The following is a 19,000-nucleotide window of genomic DNA, read 5'->3' on the forward strand; positions in this document are numbered from 1 at the left end:
GAAGCCTCCGGTCGCCCGCTCCCTTCCCCTCCCCCACCACCTACTCCTGGGCCGGCAACTGGAGGCCGGGTCCCTTCCCCCCCACTCACTCCAGGGCCAGCAACGGGATGCAGAGGCCTCCGGCCGCCGCCGTTCCCCCACCCCCCTCCCACCCTCACCCACAGGCCGGGTCCCTTCCCCCCCACTCACTCCAGGGCCAGCAACGGGATGCAGAGGCCTCCGGCCGCCGCCGCCGTTCCCCCACCCTCCTCCCACCCTCACCCACTACTGTTTACCTTACCACCATCCAGCCTATGCGTTCGTTACAGACCACATCTTCCTAGATCCCGTTGTATCGGTTTCACAACGGGCTTTTCTGCTAGTAATACATAAGTAAGCTGCCCACCTCAGCTCTACCCAGCTCAAATGCCCATTGCACCATCCTTGGACTTTACTATAAGAAGCAGCATGTCTGTGTGTGTATGAAAAGGGGCTGTAACACTTAAACCAACTCCATTTGGTATACAGATAACCTGATTAAAAATGTGGTAAAGAATGATCTTGTCTACTTAATCAAAATATAGTTATAGACTATTATTTTTCCAGACTTAATTAGTGGAACATAATTTCAGATAAAACATTCATGTTAATGATTAAAATGGTAAGATGGTAAGAACGTGCCAAGTTTCTGGGATCATCTTCTAAGGTCTAGCTTTATGTGCCTGCACATTCAAAGGAATGGTGGGCAAGAGACAGGGCCCTTGTCAGGTTAGATTTTTGACCTAGCGCCCAGTGTTATAAATATTAGGTGTCAAATGAAGATGGTTTTATTTCCTCTGGGTTTTTGCTGACATTTCATATCATTGGCTTGTGTTTGAATCCTCTTGATCCTGCTAATGCTGCTTTTGTCTTATATTGATTTCATCTTAGTTGTCTCATAAATGTTTTTAATGCTTTGGCTTTTACTGTATATGGCTTGTACTGTTATTGTTTCAACTGATCACTGTTTAGGGTTGCCAACTTTGGGTTTGGAAATACTTGAAGATTTGGGGGTGGAGCCTGAGGAGGGCAGGGTTTGAGAAGGGGAGGGACCTCAGCAGGGTGTAATGCCACCGAGTCCACCTTCCAACACAGGTGAACCAATTTCTGTCACCTGGATCAGTTGTAACCCCAGGAGATTTCCAGCTACCACCTGGAGGCTCGTAATCCTATAATGCTGGCATTTTATGCTCTTGACTTGTCTTTTCTATGTGGCAAGCCATCATTATTACTTCGGCAGGAAAAGTGGGATATCAGTGTTTTAAAATGAAGAAATAAATGGTGCTAATTAATCTGCAATAATTAAACAAGGGAATTTTTGTTAGGAGTTTTGATGGCTGACAAGGTACATGTGGCTGACGTCTAAGGGAAAGTTCCCATAGCTGTTGATTTTACTGAAAAGAAATCCACAGCAAATGAGATAACAGAACCAACATACAGTATTTTAATCATTACTTAGCCCTATCAAAGTAATGCTGCAGTTGATCAGTTTCTAGCTTTCTAGTATGCTTCACTTTCAACACCATTATCTTTTATAAAATAAGTGAGGAAGAAGCCAAAACCTTATTTAGCCATGTTATTTAGTTAAATCTGCCTGGAAGGCTACTGAGACTTGATAGCTCTTCTTCACTCCTTCTCTGTTTGGTCATCAGGGTGCTGATGATTCCACCTCACTGCTGGAGCCAACACAAAATTATGCAAAAACAAACACGTTGGAGAATATGGTACATGACTCCTGGGAAATACAAAAATGTACCTATGGATAAAAATGTAAACCTGTAAAATGAAGCATTCCCATATGAATCTTTTTAGCCTAAAAGTTTAAAATTATAACTTTCACAAGTGTTGTTTAAGTACCCAGAAATTTTAATAATCAATTATAATGCATCAGAAAAAAAATCAAGAGTGAAGCAAAAAATAAAACCAAATCCCTCAATTGTGCCATCTCATAACCTTTGCTGACCCGCTTTCTATATCAGCCTTCAAAGTCCATAGGTCTCCACGTTGCTTGATCTATGCATTGTGTGGATCAGATTTAGAACCTTTTCTCAATGCTCCCTGCATCCATGTACTTCCATTGTTGTTGCTATTCAGGGCGATAACATCTTACTACTTTTCCATTTAGACTACTATGCATATTATTATGGTATGGATCTTAACAAGCATGTCATTTGAAAAAAAAGTTCCTTTCTTGCTAGAAAACCTGTACCATTAATTCCTCCAAGGAAATTGTAGTGATTTACTTCATTAATCCAAAATGCTGATGATGAATATTGTTTAGAGCTATGGAATGTGACACAACACACCCTTGTTGAATATTTTAAGTGGTTATGGAAAACAGAGATCAGAGACCAAGCCTCAAGAAAGATGTAATTGTGTCTAAACATGGGGGGTTTTAAAGGCAGGAGCAAAGGTAGGTGGTTGGTTTTTATTCAAATGTCAATCATTTTGTATTTTGTAAACATTAATTACTAAGGAAATACTTTCTCCTTTCTAAAAAAATCCCCTAGCTATTTTAGTTTTCCCTTTAAAGTATAATAATGATTTATAATACACGAGAATATTTTTTTTTAAAACTCTCTAACATGGATGGCAGCATTTCTCTCTCAGGTTTTAACAATTTGACTTAACAGTCTTGCTAGTCTCTTCATCATTCTTAGACTGATTTGTGGGTAAGGCATGCAAGGTCTTCCATGGAGAGCTGTGTTGGGGTGACAAAGAGGGAGGCCAGAATCAAATTATAGCCGGAATAGGCTGGTGACATGGTATATTTGCAATAACTCATACGCAAAAGAGTACATACACAGAAGAAATGTGAAATTTCCCATTGTCTGAATATATTCCAAACATAAAAATCAATATGACAGAGAATGTAGGATCTTTTCTTCTGTACCAATGTGGAACTTACCACTTCCCTAGGCAGCTGATTCCACCTTTGAACCCCTCTGACCGTGAGAATGTTTTTCCTAATATCCAGCCAATACCCTTCTGCATGTAATTTAAACCCGTTGCTTCGGATCCTATCCTCTGCTGCCAACTGGAACAGCTCCTTGCCCTCCTCCAAATGACAGCCTTTCAAATATTTAAAGAGAGCAATCATGTCCCCCCTCAATCTCCTCATCTCCAAACTAAACATTCCCAAGGCCCTTAGCCTTTTGTCACAGGGCTCAGTCTCCAGACTCCTGGTCATCCTCGTCGTTCTCTTCTGCACCCTCTCAATATTGCCCACATCCTTTTATATGAGCCTCTAGAACTGCACACAGTACTCAAGGTGCGACCTGACCAAGGCAGTATACAGAGGGGCTATGTCCTCCTGCGATTTCGATGCTATGGCCCTTTTAATACAACCCAAGACTAAATTAGCCTTTTTGACACTGCATCACACTGACTGTTCATATTTAGTTTACAGTTACCCCAAGATCTCTTTCACATACACTACTCCCATCTAGTATTTGTGCTTGACATTTTTATGGCTCAGATGTAATACTGTACATTTATCTTTGTCGCAACTCCCCCCTTCTCCAGAGTATTCAGGTCTTGTTGAATTTTAATTCTTTCTTCTTGGGTGTTTGCTACTCCTCCAAATTTGGTATCATCAGCAAATTTAATGAGTAGCCCTTCTACCCCTTCATCTAGATCAGTGATAAAAATATTGAAAAGTACCGGGCCCAAAACTGAACCCTGCAGCACCCCACTGGACACCTCCCTCCAATCTGATGAAACACCATTGACCACCACTCTTTGGGTGCAGTCCTCTAATCAGTTCCCTATCCACTGAACTGTCCTATACTCCAGTCCACAGTCTTCCAGTTTGCCCATCAGAATGTCATGGGGAACCTTATCAAAAGCTTTACTGAAAACCAGGTACATCATATCAACAGAGTTCCCACGAGCCAGTAAGCTCATCACATGATCAAAGAAGGAAACCAGGTTGGCCTGACAGGATCTGTTGGGGACAAAACCATGCTGACTTCTATGTATCACTAAATGGTCCTTCAGATGCTTACAGATCAATCCCTTTAAAATCTGCTCTAATATCTTCCCAGCAACAGAAGTCAGACTGACCGGCCTGTATTTCCCCAGGTCATCCTTCTTCCCTTTCTTAAAGATTGGGATAACATTCACTGTTCTGTAATCTTGTGGCACCTTCCCAGTCCTCCAGGTGGCCTTGAAGATGATGGGCAGAGGCTCTGCAAGTTCATTAGAAAGTTCTTCGAGCACTCTTGGGTGCACACCATCTGGCCCAGGGGATTTGTATTCATCCAGTGCAGCCAGGTGCCTCTCCCCAACCTCCCTGTCAATGTCAACTGGACACTCAGGTGTCCTGTCAAGTCCTCTACCATCTCTAGATGGGCTCCAGTTCTTCAGGGAGAAAACAGGCAAAAAAGTAATTAAGCCTGTCTGCTTTTTCTCTGATCTCCACCAGAGTTTCTCTTACTCCCAAAAGCGGTCCAATTGCCTCTTTTACCTTGCATTTGCTTCTCACATATCTTAGAAATTTTTCTTATTGTAGCGAGCTCCCCTGGCCAGACTTAACTCATACTGAGCTTTGGTTTCTCTGATGGCTGATCTGCAGAACCTCTGATGGCTGATCTGCAGAACTCTCATATACTCCTCTTTAGAGGTCTAACCTTCCCTCCATTTCCTTTTTCTCCCTTAGCTTATTCTGGAGCTAAACACAGAAACATTTGCAGAGACAAAATCTTCAGTGCCCTTCAGAAAGGGCACTCTGAACAAAGGCAAGTCCTAACAAATAGTATCCTGTAGCACAAAGCAAACAGCAAGTCCAGAACATTAACTTAAAGAAGTGCAGGGCTGCTTCTTACCCTGTGCGCTCTTCAAGGGCTCCTGCTGCTGCTCTGGATGCGTTATTTCTCTGTCTTGGGCCTGCAAAGAAATTGGCAGTTCCCTCAGCTCTAGGCTTTCTCTCTCATGCTATGGCCAGTGTGACTAAGGGGTAGAGTTCTTGCAGTGAGTAATACAGGTGCAACTTTACTAACTGTCCATGCCCTGTGACCTTTTGCTCCCTAGGCCCTAAGTGCCCCTTTTAATAGAAATAAAATAACATGCTAAAGAGAAAAATGACATGAGTTACACCATGATTGCACACCCCCTTCCTTCTGTGATATGAGTGAGAGATTTATAGTCCTCAATGATTAACTAAATCATCTAAACCACGCACTTCAAGCAAATGGCTACTCCAAGAATGAAATCAGAAGAATGATTAAATGAAAGGTAAAACAAACTGAGGAAAAACAGTCTCCCACAGGAAAAGTGTTTTTGTCATATAATAAAGGAATCACTGATCATATGGGAAAACTTATGAAAAAACACAACCTACAAACAGTAGTCAGACCCACCAAAAAAATACACCAGATGCTACAATTGGCAAAAGACAGAAGAGACCCCCTCACTTCTGCAGGAGTATACTGCATGCCCCGCAGTTGTGGACAGGTTTATATCAGGACCACACAGTGTAGCATCCAGACGAAAATAAAAGAACATGAAAGACACTGCAGACTTGGCCAACCTGAAAAATCAGAAGTTGCTGAACATAGCCTAACTCAAACAGGACACAGTATCTTATTCCAAGACACTGAAATGCTGGACAACACATCTAATTACCATGTCAGATTACACAGGGAAGCCATTGAAATTCATAAACATAAACAATTTCAACAGGAAATAAGAGAGTTTAAAAATAAATAGGGCATGGTTTCCTGTCCTGAAAAACACAAAATGCTCTACATCTTACAACAGCACTACAGATAAGATTAGAATTTCAACAGCCATTCCATATGCAAAAGAACCTCAGGAAAGCTCCTCCATTAGCATGTCACAGCCTGGGAAACTTCAGCCCTGCCCCACCTTCCTGAGTAGATTACCTGCCTACTATTTTCCTTCTCACCTTGACACAGAGAGTACTCCATCTTTCTGTGTTATGCCTCTGAGGATGCCAGTCACAGCTGCTGGCAAAATGTCAGGTACTACAATGCCAAGACCATTACAGTGCCAAGACCAGGGCCAGGCAACCCGGAAAATCTACAACTAATAATAATATGGTCAAATGAATGTTTATGAGACTGTTTATTACTTCATAATGCAGTTGAAACTAATGTTGTTACCAGTGATTGCAAGGATTGTTCCTTTTTGAGCTCTTAAGGACTTTTAAAATTGTATTCTATCATAATATCTTTACAACGTATCTTGTTTTGCTATGCATCAGATGCATATCAGTTTGTATGTGTATACATATATAAAGTGGCCCAGGCTAGCCTGCTCTCATCAGATCTTGCAAGCTAAGCAGGGTCAGTTCTGGTTAGTACTTTACATGGGAGACCACCAAGGAAGCCTAATGTCAGTACAAAAGGCAGGCAATGGCAAAGCACCTCTGTTTGTCAGCTGCCTTGGAAACCCTACAGAGTTGCTATTCTTTAAGAGAAACCAAGAGGTATTCTTAATTATATATGTGTGTGTGCACGCGCGTGTGCGTGCACACATGTGTGATATTTGTGTATTAAAGAGCTTTGTGTCTATATTATGTGAGTACATTTGTACACTGTATTAATGCTTTACAGGCATAGACATATATTGATAACTTTGCCCTTGTAAGTGTAGTGCACCATTTTATAGAAAGTATTACCTACATGCAAATAGTGTTGGTAACATAACACATATTTATATAAGCACACAATGTATTTTTACATAAAACCCCACATTTATAAGGCCATATTGTCTGATCAATGTGGATGGGTTTAGGCAAAAGGGGCTGAAACCACGGCCTATGACAAAAGAACATGAACGTTCCATAATGACTGTAGATGTTTTGCAATTGTAGCTAATTGTTAGGAGATGGTCCCTCCTCTCCAGTAGCTCTGTTCTAGTAGCCATCAGAACTTGGAGAAGGTGACCTCTTTCCAGCTGAGGTGTGGGTGCATGCAGGAAGAAAGTGCAGCTGTGAGTTTGGGAAGAGACACCAAGACTAAATCATTTGGGGTATTCATCAGGGTCTTCTCTAGTGAGTGCTCCCTTCTCATTTGGTGGCCAAAGTAATTGAGCTTCAGCTTCAGTATCTGTACTTCCAGGGAACAGTCAGGGTTGATTTCCTGTAGGATTGACTGATTTGATCTCCTTGAAGTCCAGGAGACTCTCGAGAGTCTTCTCCAGCACTATAATGCAAAAGCACCTATTCTTTGGCGCTTGGTCTTCCCTATGGTCCAACTCTTGCAATCATACATTACTACTGGGAATAACATCGCTTTGACCATATGGACATTTGTTGGCAGGGTGATGTCTCTACTTTTTATCATGCTGTCTTGGTTTGCCATAGCTTTCCTCCCAAGAAGCAGGCGTCTTTTAATTTCATGGCTGCAGTCACCATCTGCAGTGATCTTGGATCCCAGGAACGTAAATTCTGTCACTGTTTCCATGACTTCCTCTTCTATTTGCCAAGGACTGATGGCGCCAGATGACAGGTTCAAAAGACAGGCACCCTTATTTTTTCTATTTTCCCCCAATCATGAAAAAAGCAACTAGGGTTGTGGTGGAGGTGGCTTTGGTTGGGGAAATGGAAGATGGGGCAGAAACAACTCACCCCCTTCCTTAGTGCTAAAGTCCTGATCTGTATTCCCTCCTTTCTGTTGCTGCTTTTTAGGCTAAATTAAATGTTGGGGGATCCAATCAATCATCCTCCTGATAATGCCTAGTACATGCTATGGCTTATTTGATGCATTATCATGCCATTCTCAAACTGAAAACAGCCAGAAATATTCATATATTGTCCATATACACACAAGTCTTTGAACCAAGCTCTACAATCCAGTCATCAGCAAACCCACACACATAAAAGCTGGGACTGTGCAAGGAATTGCAGGAGGGAGGAAGAACTGGGAACCATCTGTCTTTCTCTCTGTGTCTTGAACTTTACAAACTCTCAGGGACTAATCTTCCCCCTCCTCCAAAATCTTCACTCTCAACATTTTGTGCCTTCTGGAGCATTTCAGTCCTCACATGGCCTTTAAAAAGTTAATTCATGAAGTCATACTTTTCTGTATAACTTCTGTATGTAGAAAATCTTGTTAATGAGCATTGTTTTAGCTGGTTTTGTGCTTGACCCAAGTCTGCTGTTTTTTTTTAACAGACATAATTACACACAAATTTTTGAGTCCAGTGGCACCTTTAAGACCAACACAGTTTTATTCAAGGTATGAGTTTTTGTGTGCATGCACACTTCTTCAGATTCAATGAAACAGAAATAGAAATAACAGTCATACATAAAGAGGGTGTATAGTAAATTAGCATACAGAATAATGAAGGTGGTTTTAACAGATTAAAGGAATAATAAGCTTAGTATATATGGCTATCATCTGTTTGGTTCAACGAGGAGGGGGCAAAAATAGCATAGGTAATAAATGTACAAGAATTGGACATTGATGTATCCTTAATTGTGAAATGGTGAGAGCTAGGCGATTGCCTAGAGTGGGCCGGCCCTTAGAGGCGCCAAGCTGCACTCAGCCCCGTACTCTGGGAGTTTCTTGATTATTTGTGTTTTTCATTCTTCCTAAAATGCATTTATTTTTTGAAAATTGGTGGGTGCATGGGGGGGTGGGGTGGCGCCAGATGGGATCCTTGCCTAGGGTGCAAAATAAGCTGGGGCCAGCCCTGGTGAGAGCCTGTCTTTTCTCAAGCATGAAGGCTTGAATAAAACTTTGTTGGTCTTTTTTTTTTTATAATCCCTCTAGGGGGAGTTAACTTCGTTGGTCTTAAAGGTGCCACTGGACACACCTGGATCTAGAATTACACAGAGACTCATGGACTAACATCTATGCACAGCCAGCTAGGATTCCACATCAATACGTACTGAAAACCATATGCATATTTCCTTTTCTCTTATATACTCAAGAGAAAAAAACGGCAAGGGAGAAACCACAGGTGACAGGATACAGTGCGTCGTGTCCTACAATGCGTGAGAATGATGGGCTTCAAAGATGTAGCTTCTCGAGGCGATAGAAGAGCTAAGCCCGGCATGGTTATCTCCCCACCTGGATTCTTCCAGCGGAAACGCTTGGATTTTGGGCCGCAGCTTTCAACGCCCCTAGGGGAGACCAGTGGCATTTTAAAGACTAACAAAAAGTATTCCACCTTCTTCTCTCTCTCCCGCTGTTTCAGCGGCGGGACACCGAAGCTCTGCTAATACTTACCTGCACCTCAGGCGAAGAATTAGAGGGGAATAGAGAGGAATTGTGCAGGGGCGTTATGCAAATAACAGCGTCACGAGCAGCCAATCAGAGCCAAGCAGCAGGGGTTTGGGGAGTCCGCTCCTTCTCTTTTAGTGCTCCTCCGCCCACTTCCCACCCAGGGAGAGTGCTCCGCCGCTCGGCGAACGTAGTCATCAGCCACTGCCCGGGGGAGGGGGGCCGTGGGTACAGCCACCTCGTAGCTGCCCTCGCTTCCCACCTCTTTCTGCTGTCGATTCGCGCGGGGTCCCTTCCCTAAAGCAGAGTCACGTTTCTTCCTCACACACACAGCAAGCCCGGGGCTTCCCTCAGGAGCTTGCTTGCCTGTCCTCTTTAATTGACCTCTGTGGGTTTGGCAGTCGCTTGACCCGACCCCCTGAGGTGGTTTCCCTCCGCGGGGCTTCGGCTTTCGCTCGCCTCCCGGCGCCTCCTGGGAACCAGAGCTACAGGCTTCAGCAGTCGCAGAGCTGCTGCTGGGAGATTTTTGAGTCCGCTCCACTCTCTCCTCCCTCCCACAAACTCGAGGGAAGAAGCAGCTTTGCAAGCTCCACGTCGGTGCGCGCGGCTTCTCGGCGTTTGGTAAGGAGCCGCGGCAAAGCGCTCAGCAGCCCCAGGAACGGGGGACTGTTTCGGCCGCCTTCCCCTCCCCGTCTGTGTGGAGCGAAGGAGTGGATGGAGAAGAAAACGGGAATGCGCCTGAGCCACATTTTCTGCCTGTTTTATCAGCTGTGTTTCCTGTCAAATGGGATCACTTCAGGTAAATCCAGCCTTCTCTCCTGGTTCTGGCGCCATCCTTAGTTTCTTTTCTTGAATCTTGTCTTCCTCAGCAGAATTTACTTTTGCTGCTTGGCTTGGAAAGCTATTGGGATGTGGTACAATGGGTGTATGTTTATAGGTGTGCGAATGGTATTAGATGATAGAGCTTGAGAAGTGGATCTTGAACAAGCACAAACTTTTCGTCAAGGCAGACCTCGTTTTGTCTATGAGAATTGCTTGCCTGGAACCCTAGGCCCCTTACCACGGACCCAGAAGGCTCAGGGTAGAGGTGGTGGTGAAATTATGAGGGCAATGCACTTTGCATGTGCTCAGATGTGGTAAGTTCCTCAGCTAGCTAGAAGATAACATGGACATTCTTTAATGGTATCCCACTTTATATGTGGTGGCATTCTAATATTTAAAAATTAAGCCCAGACTTATATGAGGTACTGCTTTCAGCATCTGTATAAAACTCAAGGGAATCCTATTTCTGGCCAGTGTATGATGAAAACTTTCAGGCTTGGTGTGCTCCAGGGTCAAGTCTCTCCCTCTGCACTCCAGTATGCTTGGAGCACTTGTAAAAATATGTTCTTGTGCATTAGTTCCTTCAAGATGTAGCTTATATAACACTCAGAATATGAATGGTTGAATACCCTGGGAGCGATCTTTATGTATTCTCTATGTGCATAGGTGATCCACAAAGAGATCTGTGAAGTCAGATCTCCATAGGCTCTGTTGTAAGTTTTCTGGGAGAATAAAAGTGAGGAAAGTAAGTATGTGTCTACTGAGTGGAAGTTTGCATACTGCCTGCAACATTTTTGCTAACTTATAAAAGTAACTGGCCAAGGTTTTTTTTTGTCTCTCAAATGCCTCCTTTCCATCAGTTCTTGAGACAGAATACACATTATCCTGAGACAGCAGCTTTTTAAACAACATTTTGCACATGCATTAAGACCAGTCATTAAAATTCAGCATTTTGATAAACTGTACTCATTGTTTATGGTGCAATCCTGTGCAGAGTCACTTCATCCTAAACCCACTGAAATCAATAGACTTTAGATCAGAATAACTCTTGGTGTAATCCTATGCAAAGTTACTCCAGTCTATATTAATTTCAGTGGGTTTAAACTAGAGTAACTTTAGATAGGATTACATTATTGGTGTGATATTGCATGGCTAATTATTGCTTCTGTGTATAGCATCCAGTACTGGAAAAGCAGAGAATCTCTCTCTCTCTCTCTTCTTGTCCTTCATATAGTGAATTTCTTGTTTTACAGCTATTTCCTAGCAACAGGAGCATTATGTTGCAATATGAGGCTTTTATGATGAGTGTAAGAATTCACAAATATAATTTTTTTATTGCTGCAAATAAGAGTTATGTTGTACTGAAACTGATTTTGGTGTGGATTTCTCATAAATGTATTCACCCATGTTTAAGACAGGAGCTAGCATGTGTTGTCTGGAATACTATAGAAATAAGGAACCTGGCAAGTACGTTTTGCATATAAAGCCAACTGTAGTGTTGGTACTGATATGAGTGAGTGTAGCTGAGAAGCAATGGTGCATTACTATGAGACTGGCACATCTTAAATCTCACACCCCTATTGATGTATCACATGGCAAATATTATGGTCAGTAGGACTGCTTCTGCCATATTTCAGTCTCTTTCTTTCCTTCAGGTCTGCAACCGCTGGGAGAAACTGAGGAGTGGGAGATTGTCTACCCAGCACTATGGAGCACGATCCAACAGGAATCTACTGGGGGGAGTGGTGCAGGAGGCAGCTGCAGCCCTGATGGAAACTGTGGTAATAGCAGAAGCAATATTAGCACGGCTTCTGCATCCAGTCAGGTGATGGGGAGCTCCCGTGAGGTCCGCTCAGTTTCTTCATCATCTGATGGGCAGCTACAGCCAGGCGAGGAGGCTTCGGAGGATGAGGGCTCAGAGGATGAATATGAATCTCAGGAGTTCTATCACTGGTCTCCTCTTCCTCAGGGATATAATGCTACTTTTCAGCTACCACCTTCCCCACCTCAATCGTCTCCTTTAGAAGATGGGGATGAGGTGTTGCTGAGGATACCAGCTTTTGCTCAGGAGCTCTACCTGCTGCTCAAGAGGGACAGCCGCTTCCTGGCACCTGGCTTTGCAGTGGAAGAACGACTAAGGAGTGAGAAGAGGAGCATCTCAAGCTCTGCTCAGACTCAGATAGAGAGATCCTGTTACTACAGTGGGTCTGTTCTATATTACCCTGGTTCCTTTGCTTCCTTCAGCACTTGTGGTGGATTGGTAAGGCCTGCAGTACTAGTATTTTTCCAGTTAATTTCCTCATCTTCTCCTTTTGCAAAAAAACATTTTCTTTCTACATTTTCTTTGTGTTTTCATCTCCATAGTCTGTTATTTCTGTGCTGTTCCCAATAGTTTGTATCAGTCATGTTTGTAATCTGGTTTTCTGTCCTCCTGCCTCATTCCTGTCTCCGTTTGAACTTTGTTTTGTCCAGTTTTTAATCTGTATTTAAAATTGCTTACTCTTCTTTTTAATATATTTCTTCAATATTGATTTCAGTTTAATCCATGCTTTTCTTAATTGTCAGATTTATCTAAAAACTGTCTGGTTCATAGACAGTTTCTAGGGACTGGGAAGTTAGTGGCTCAACTGAGCAGCCCCTAGAGTATTACAAATCAGCACTGGAGGGAACATTCATCTCAGACCTGGACAGCAGTTCCAATGATGGGCATTTCTGCACTGCATTTTTATTAATCTGTTAAGCAGTGGCTGTACAAACACTTGTCAGGGATGCTCTAGGCTGATCCTGCATTGAGCAGGGGGTTGGACTAGGTGGCCTGTATGGCCCCTTCCAGCTCTGTGATTCTATGATTCTGTTTAGCATCAGCTCACCCATTGCTTCTGGTGACAGTGCAGAAGGCGGCAACTGCTGGGATGATATTGCTCCTTGTTGCTGAAGGGCTGAGCCACAAGCTGCTCTTTCAGCACAGGTGCAGCTGCTGGGGCTTGGCTGTGGTTATTCCAGGCTGCCAGTGGTCCTCCAGTGCAGCCGTTTCTGTGGGAACTTCTCTTTCTGGTCTGCCCCTGTAAGTGACATTCACATAAATAAAGGCAAACGGTATCAAATATGAATTATTCAGAAGGGTGTGCCTTTATTTTTCTGTTCACAAGAAGGAGAGCATCCCTTATTTGTAATTAGTGTGAGAACACACCTCAGTATTTTTTATGGCTTGTTTTTTAGAGTTTCTATACTGGACAGAAGCACTCTGCTATAATCAATACAGAGTGGGACATTTATCCTGGTTTAGTGCATGTGAAAAGAAGTGCCTTGCTCATTAAAACAAAGATCACCTGTTTCCAACAGCAGCTACTTAGATGCTTCTGGTAGCAGAGTGTGAAGGCAATGGCCATCCTGTGTTTCTGGCACCTATTATCCTGATATGCAAAGTCTCTGAACATGGAGGTTATTTTAGCAGTCAAGGTTCATAATTCTTGATTGATCTCCCCCACCCCACTGATTTTGTTACGCTAGCAGCCATAGCAACATCCTATGTTAGTACATTCCATAGCTTTATTCTGCACTGTGTGATTATGTTTGTTTATCCAGAAGTAAGTTCCACAAGTTCAGTGAGACTTACTATGAACATAAGAGTGGGTAGAAATGCATCTTTATTCTGGTAATATTCATAGGAAGCTCTGTGATTCTTTTGTTCTTTTTCAAACTTGTAGAATTACATGAGCACTTAAAACACAACAACAACAATCTGGAGGCTACTTGTCAAGCTGTTTGAGTGAATCTCCTTCCTAAGAGGCTCAAACAGTTTGTGTACTATCTTCACTAAAGAAGGAAGCAAATTTCAGATTGGGTTGTCTTTTTAATACAAATTCCCAATTGAGAAAAACAACTCACTTCATTTTGAGTTGGATGAGAATCCTTTTTGAGTCCATGTCTGCCTCAAAGTGGAGTTAATCCATGCCACCAGCCAGCCCTCTGTACTGGTCCACCTGAAGCATGGGAGGACTCTCTAGACACAAACACCATGTGTTGAGGACTCTTGAGTTGGAAATGACGCTCTTAAACATCCTCTGGAGAATTATTCTTCCCAGCACCATGGGATTTGTGATTTTCTAAGGCTTTTGAAGTATATTGAAAGACAGAAGAAAACTACACTTTCATTCTTCTTGACAGGAAATGATGACCAGGGAGAATGGGATTGTAGTTTTTCCTCTGACTCCTGACCCAGTTCAGAAGATAGAAAAAAAATACAAATCCCATGATCCTAGCATGATGTCTGACAGCATGGGGTATGTCTTAGTAAGCTTTCCCTGCCACCATTTACTCCATCACTTATTTTAAAAGTAAGAGTTGTTTTTGCTTTGGAAGGAGGAAGCTTGCAGGGGAGTGGCAAAATGCTTCTCCCTTTTGAATTTTTTGTTTTCCTTCAAATGTTTAAAGTGAAATAGATTTTTTAAAAATGTGCTTTAGGGTAGCGTAAAAAAAACAAATAGTTTTTGAGGCCAGGTGGGTATATGAGAGGAAAAGTATGGATTCCCACATTACTAGCCTTCATAGAGTGCTTTCATTTAAATTTGTGATTGTACATTGATGTTCCTTAGGATCTCGGGGGAGCAGCCAAAAAAGTCAGGGGTTTGTTGTTGTTTTTTGCTTTGCTGTAGAAGCACTAGCCCTCATCTGTGTTGATTGCGTGTAATCCACACATGGTAACAAAAATCCTCCAGCTGGAAGTAATGTGGGTGCTGAAGAGAGAAAGAATTTATTTATTGAAAACATTTTTATCCTGTCTTTCCACACAATTAGGGCTCTCAAGGTGGTGAACAACTTAAAAGATATTAAAAATCAACTTAAAAGCAATGCATCAACATATCTAATTCATGTGGCTCAATCTATGGATAAAGCTGGAAACTGCAACTATGAACAGACAAGTCAGATCTTTCTATAACTTTGAGAAAATCCCCACATTTGCAGAAAAATGTGAATGCTGGGTTGTTGTTTTTTTTACAAATTTCCCAGAATGAAAGAAGCAGTGCCTGTTGCTTTAACAAATGGATGGTCTCTCAAATTCAGTGGCTGTTGGGGTTGCTAGGCAACCACAACAATGTTGATAGCCTTCAAGGCTTGGTTTCTGTCACTGAAACACATTTCCAAGGGTGTTTTGGCCTTGCAAGCTGCCCTTGCTGCCTTCCCCACCAGGGGAGGACTGCTCAGGGCCGGGGCCAGCAGCAGCTACCAAGTGATTTACTAATGAACGTTCTTCCAGGCTTTGCCATGGACCACATGCTGGCTCACTAGTACTCAGTAGCAGTCACCGTGGTATAGGATCTAGGAGACCTAGGTTTGAATCCCCCTCTGTCATGAATAGATATGGGTCACTTACTCACTGGCGGCATAACTTACCTTGTAGAGTTGTTGTGACGAAGAAAATGGAGGAGAGGAGAACAATGTAATCTGCTTTAGGTTCCTATAGAGGGGAAAGGCAGGGTATAAATAAATAATAAATAAAGCCAAAGACTAAGGTCAGGAAGCAGTCCTGGAGGGTTTTTTTGTCATCTTCTGGGCTTGGAATAGTGGTCACTGTGGGTGTGGAGAGGAAGGTAATTGTGAATTTCCTGCATTGTGGAACTAGATGATCCTGAAGGTCCCTTCCAACTCTATGATTCTGTGATTCTGTAATTCTATGATTCTAAGGGGGCAGGGAAGAATGGTAGGTTGGAAGGACTGAAAGAGATGGAGGGGAGGAGAGGGTATGAGGGAAGCCAGGAAAAGGGAAAGAAGAAATAGTGTGGGGAGAGGGATACAGGGGATATGTGCTTCCCCTACAAGTCCTTCTGGGTTCCCTGTGTGCAGGAGTCGGTTGGCCCCGGAATGCACCAGAGCAGCGCTCGGCCCTGGAATGCACCGGAGCAGCGCTCCGGGAGTGAGGAGCTCAGGGGGCGGGCACATGACCAAGCCCCGCCCCTTTCTCCCATCAGCAATTAGTCGGGCCACGAGGTGACAGATGGAAGGTAAGTTAAGGCTCGCAGAAAAGCCTGCTGAGGCCGGGCGCCCCCCTTCCAGCTGTCGCCACGTTTCTCAGCCCGGTGCCAGAGCGCATGGCCTGAGAAAGGCCTTCAGAGGCTGCCTCCTTCCCCCGCCACTGCCCCTCCCCCTGCTGCCCCCCGCCGCCACCGCGTTTCTTGGGCCCGGCGCCAGAGTGCAGGGCCTGAGAAAGGCCTTCAGGGGCCACCTCCCCACCACCACTGCCCCTTCCCCGCCCCTCTGCCACCCCCTGCTGCCACCATGTTTCTTGGGCCCGGTGTCAGAGTGCAGGGCCTGAGAAAGGCCTTCAGAGGCTGCCCCCTCCCGCTGCCACCACGGTACTCGCCCCGGCGCTGGAGCCCCCAGCTCCCTGCCGCCAAGCACCTTCTGTCTAGAGTAGCGCCAAAGTAGCGGCGTGATATCTCCTTTTTTATTCTATGGCCCCATAGAATACAATGGAAAGATCTGAGAAGGGTTTTAAAGTTTAAAAACCATTCTCTCGAGTCGCGCGGCGGCACGATCTCTCCATTCTATTCTATGGCCCATAGCATAGAATGGAGAGATCGCAGAGATCTCTTCGCTTCCCCCTCCCCCACCCACCTTGGCAGGCTGGCTGGGGAAGCAAAAGGGGGGGATCTTCAAAAGCCTCCTTTTTCCCAGCCAGCTATCTTGCCACTCAATTGTTTGACCTCTGAGGAAGGCCTATGCAGGCTGAAACGCATCAGGTCAGGCTTTTAAAGCCCGTGTGTATTGCTATGTCATTTATATATTTGATGTGAATGGGCCCTTATATATGTTTTAAATTTGTACATGTAGCTTTTTCTATATATCTTTTACATTTAGTTTTTAATACTGGCCCCTTCACATTTTACTAACCTTTGTTAGGTTCTGAAAGTGTTAAGGTTCAGTTTTTTGCCCTTTCTGTCCCTGCTTGTAGTGGAAAGGTGGCCTTTCACTATGTCCAGCTGCCTCTGTTTGGTATCTACCATGCCAGAAACACCTTCTGAATCTTTGATCGTATAAACAAATCCGTCCTGATGATGACTGCAAGAGGTTTAATCCTGGTTTACACCAACTGAAAGTCAGAATGAGATCCGGTGACAACATCAATAGTTTCTGCACTGAACAAAAGTCACAGGGTAATTAAGGGTGGGTGGAGAGTGCACTGGCAGCTGGGATGATGTAAAGACCTGGAATGATTTAAAACAAAGCAGTTACACTTTTTTAGCCTTTGTTCATTGCATGCCTGTGGAACCATGTAGAACAGGAGTGTTGTTGACAGTGGCTGTGATGCTAAAGAGAGCTAGTGGAATTTCTAATGACTATATCCTGCTCTTTGTAGTTGGCTGACTGGTGACACTTAAGTAAGTGCAGTTCATTGCTGTTAAATTTGTGGAGTTGCCAGATTTTATAGGATTTTTTAATGTGAAATTGGGAAAAGTACAATTTTTCCTGTAGTTCAAGTTGCCTGTTCTGAGTAATTAAGATTCAGATTGAGAGACAAACTAACACAAAAAATAATATTTGCTTACACTTCTAAAAAGTGAAACTTCCAATTATTGCACATTCATGTGGTTGGTGTCTTTTATCAGAGTCCTAGTGTATAGGTGCTAAACTGAAATAACCATAATAAAATTAAGCAGTGTGTGTGTGGGAGGTTTAATACAGTAAATAAATAAATAAAACTAATTTTTCTTTGATTTGAGTGATTTTGTGTCCTTATATGTGTTTATATATTGCTGATCTGAGAAACTGGCTTCTTACTTTTCTTCCCCCCCCCCACCACAAACACTTCACAAGTCTTGTATCATCTTATAAGAACAAGGTGAAAGTGATTCATACTGAAGGCAAGATGTAAGGAAATCCCCATTTCTTTGCTCTTGGGTATGTACGGCTGACATCACTTACATGTATTTCTGCATATTTGTCATAATGTAGGACCACATCTTCCATGAAGATCCTTACCTGGGCAGTTTTAAAATACAGCCCAGAACTGACCCACTTGGTTAAAATTCTGCAATTTCTTATACACCATCACAGATCTTTTGTGCTGTTTGTGGTGAGAAGGGGGTGATAATCACAGACCATGTGATGAATGGTGGTCAGTAGTTTAGATTGTCTGAGAGGATCCTGGATAAATTCATGAATGACAGGTTAATAAGAAATCTCTATTTTCAGAGGCTGTACCCCTCTGAATACAATACTAGGGAGCAACAGCAGGGGGAGACTTTGAGCTCAGTGCTCTGCTGATAGGAGTTGCTGAAGCATGTAGTTCATGTAGTTGGCAATGTGTGAACCAGAATGCTGGATAGACTTGCCATCATCTAGTATGACTGTTTGTATGTTCTTGCCTTCTCTAAAATTTGCAAAAAACCCTATCTGGAAGTAAAGAACTTTTAAAATATTTCCCCAAATAGTTATAGAGCTACGGAGTTACAGCATTATTTATATTTCACAGCCTTTAAGTTGCTAATGGCACATCTCTTTGTAGGTAGCTGAAAAAGTAAATTTTGGGGCACATGCTGTATATTACACAATATTTTTCTTGGGTCAACTAGTACGTAAGTCAAAACTATTTTCTGAATGAGTTTTATATCCAAAAAATGTAGAAATGTGCCCAAAGCCAACTTACTAAGTGACTTCATTTTTTGAAAAGTAACTATCTTCCAGTGCTTGCATGTACTTATTTAATGACCTCAGCTGTGCTACCTTGGACTCTCACCAGATCTTCAAAGCAAAGCTGGGTCAAGTCAGGCCAGCACTGCTTGGTGGGGCACCTCTTGGGAGAAGCCAGGTACCGTAGTTCCTGGAACTATAGCTGGCCTGCAGATTATGCTCTTATTTGAGACCTAGCACAGAACATACACTGTAGCACAGTGTAAAAACTGCATGTGTCGCTAGAAGTGCTATTTAATGAATGGTGAATTACTAATTCCAGATTTCCTTAGATG

At 43.2% G+C, this 19,000-nt stretch overlaps 1 protein-coding gene across 1 annotated transcript in view; it reads left to right on the forward strand.

Moving 5' to 3' along the window:
• Positions 1 to 9,944: 9,944 nt before the first annotated feature.
• ADAMTS19 (ADAM metallopeptidase with thrombospondin type 1 motif 19) overlaps positions 9,945 to 19,000 on the forward strand; it is a 179,871-nt gene continuing 170,815 nt past the window's right edge. The window contains exons 1-2 of the mRNA XM_015426577.1: positions 9,945 to 10,011; positions 11,690 to 12,294. Coding sequence (XP_015282063.1) covers positions 9,945 to 10,011; positions 11,690 to 12,294 — 672 coding nt within the window. The remainder of the gene's footprint in view (positions 10,012 to 11,689; positions 12,295 to 19,000) is intronic.

The sequence above is a fragment of the Gekko japonicus genome, unplaced genomic scaffold (genome assembly GCF_001447785.1).
Source record: "Gekko japonicus isolate JY-2015 unplaced genomic scaffold, Gekko_japonicus_V1.1 scaffold1511, whole genome shotgun sequence".
Classification (NCBI taxonomy): Eukaryota; Metazoa; Chordata; class Lepidosauria; order Squamata; family Gekkonidae; genus Gekko; species Gekko japonicus.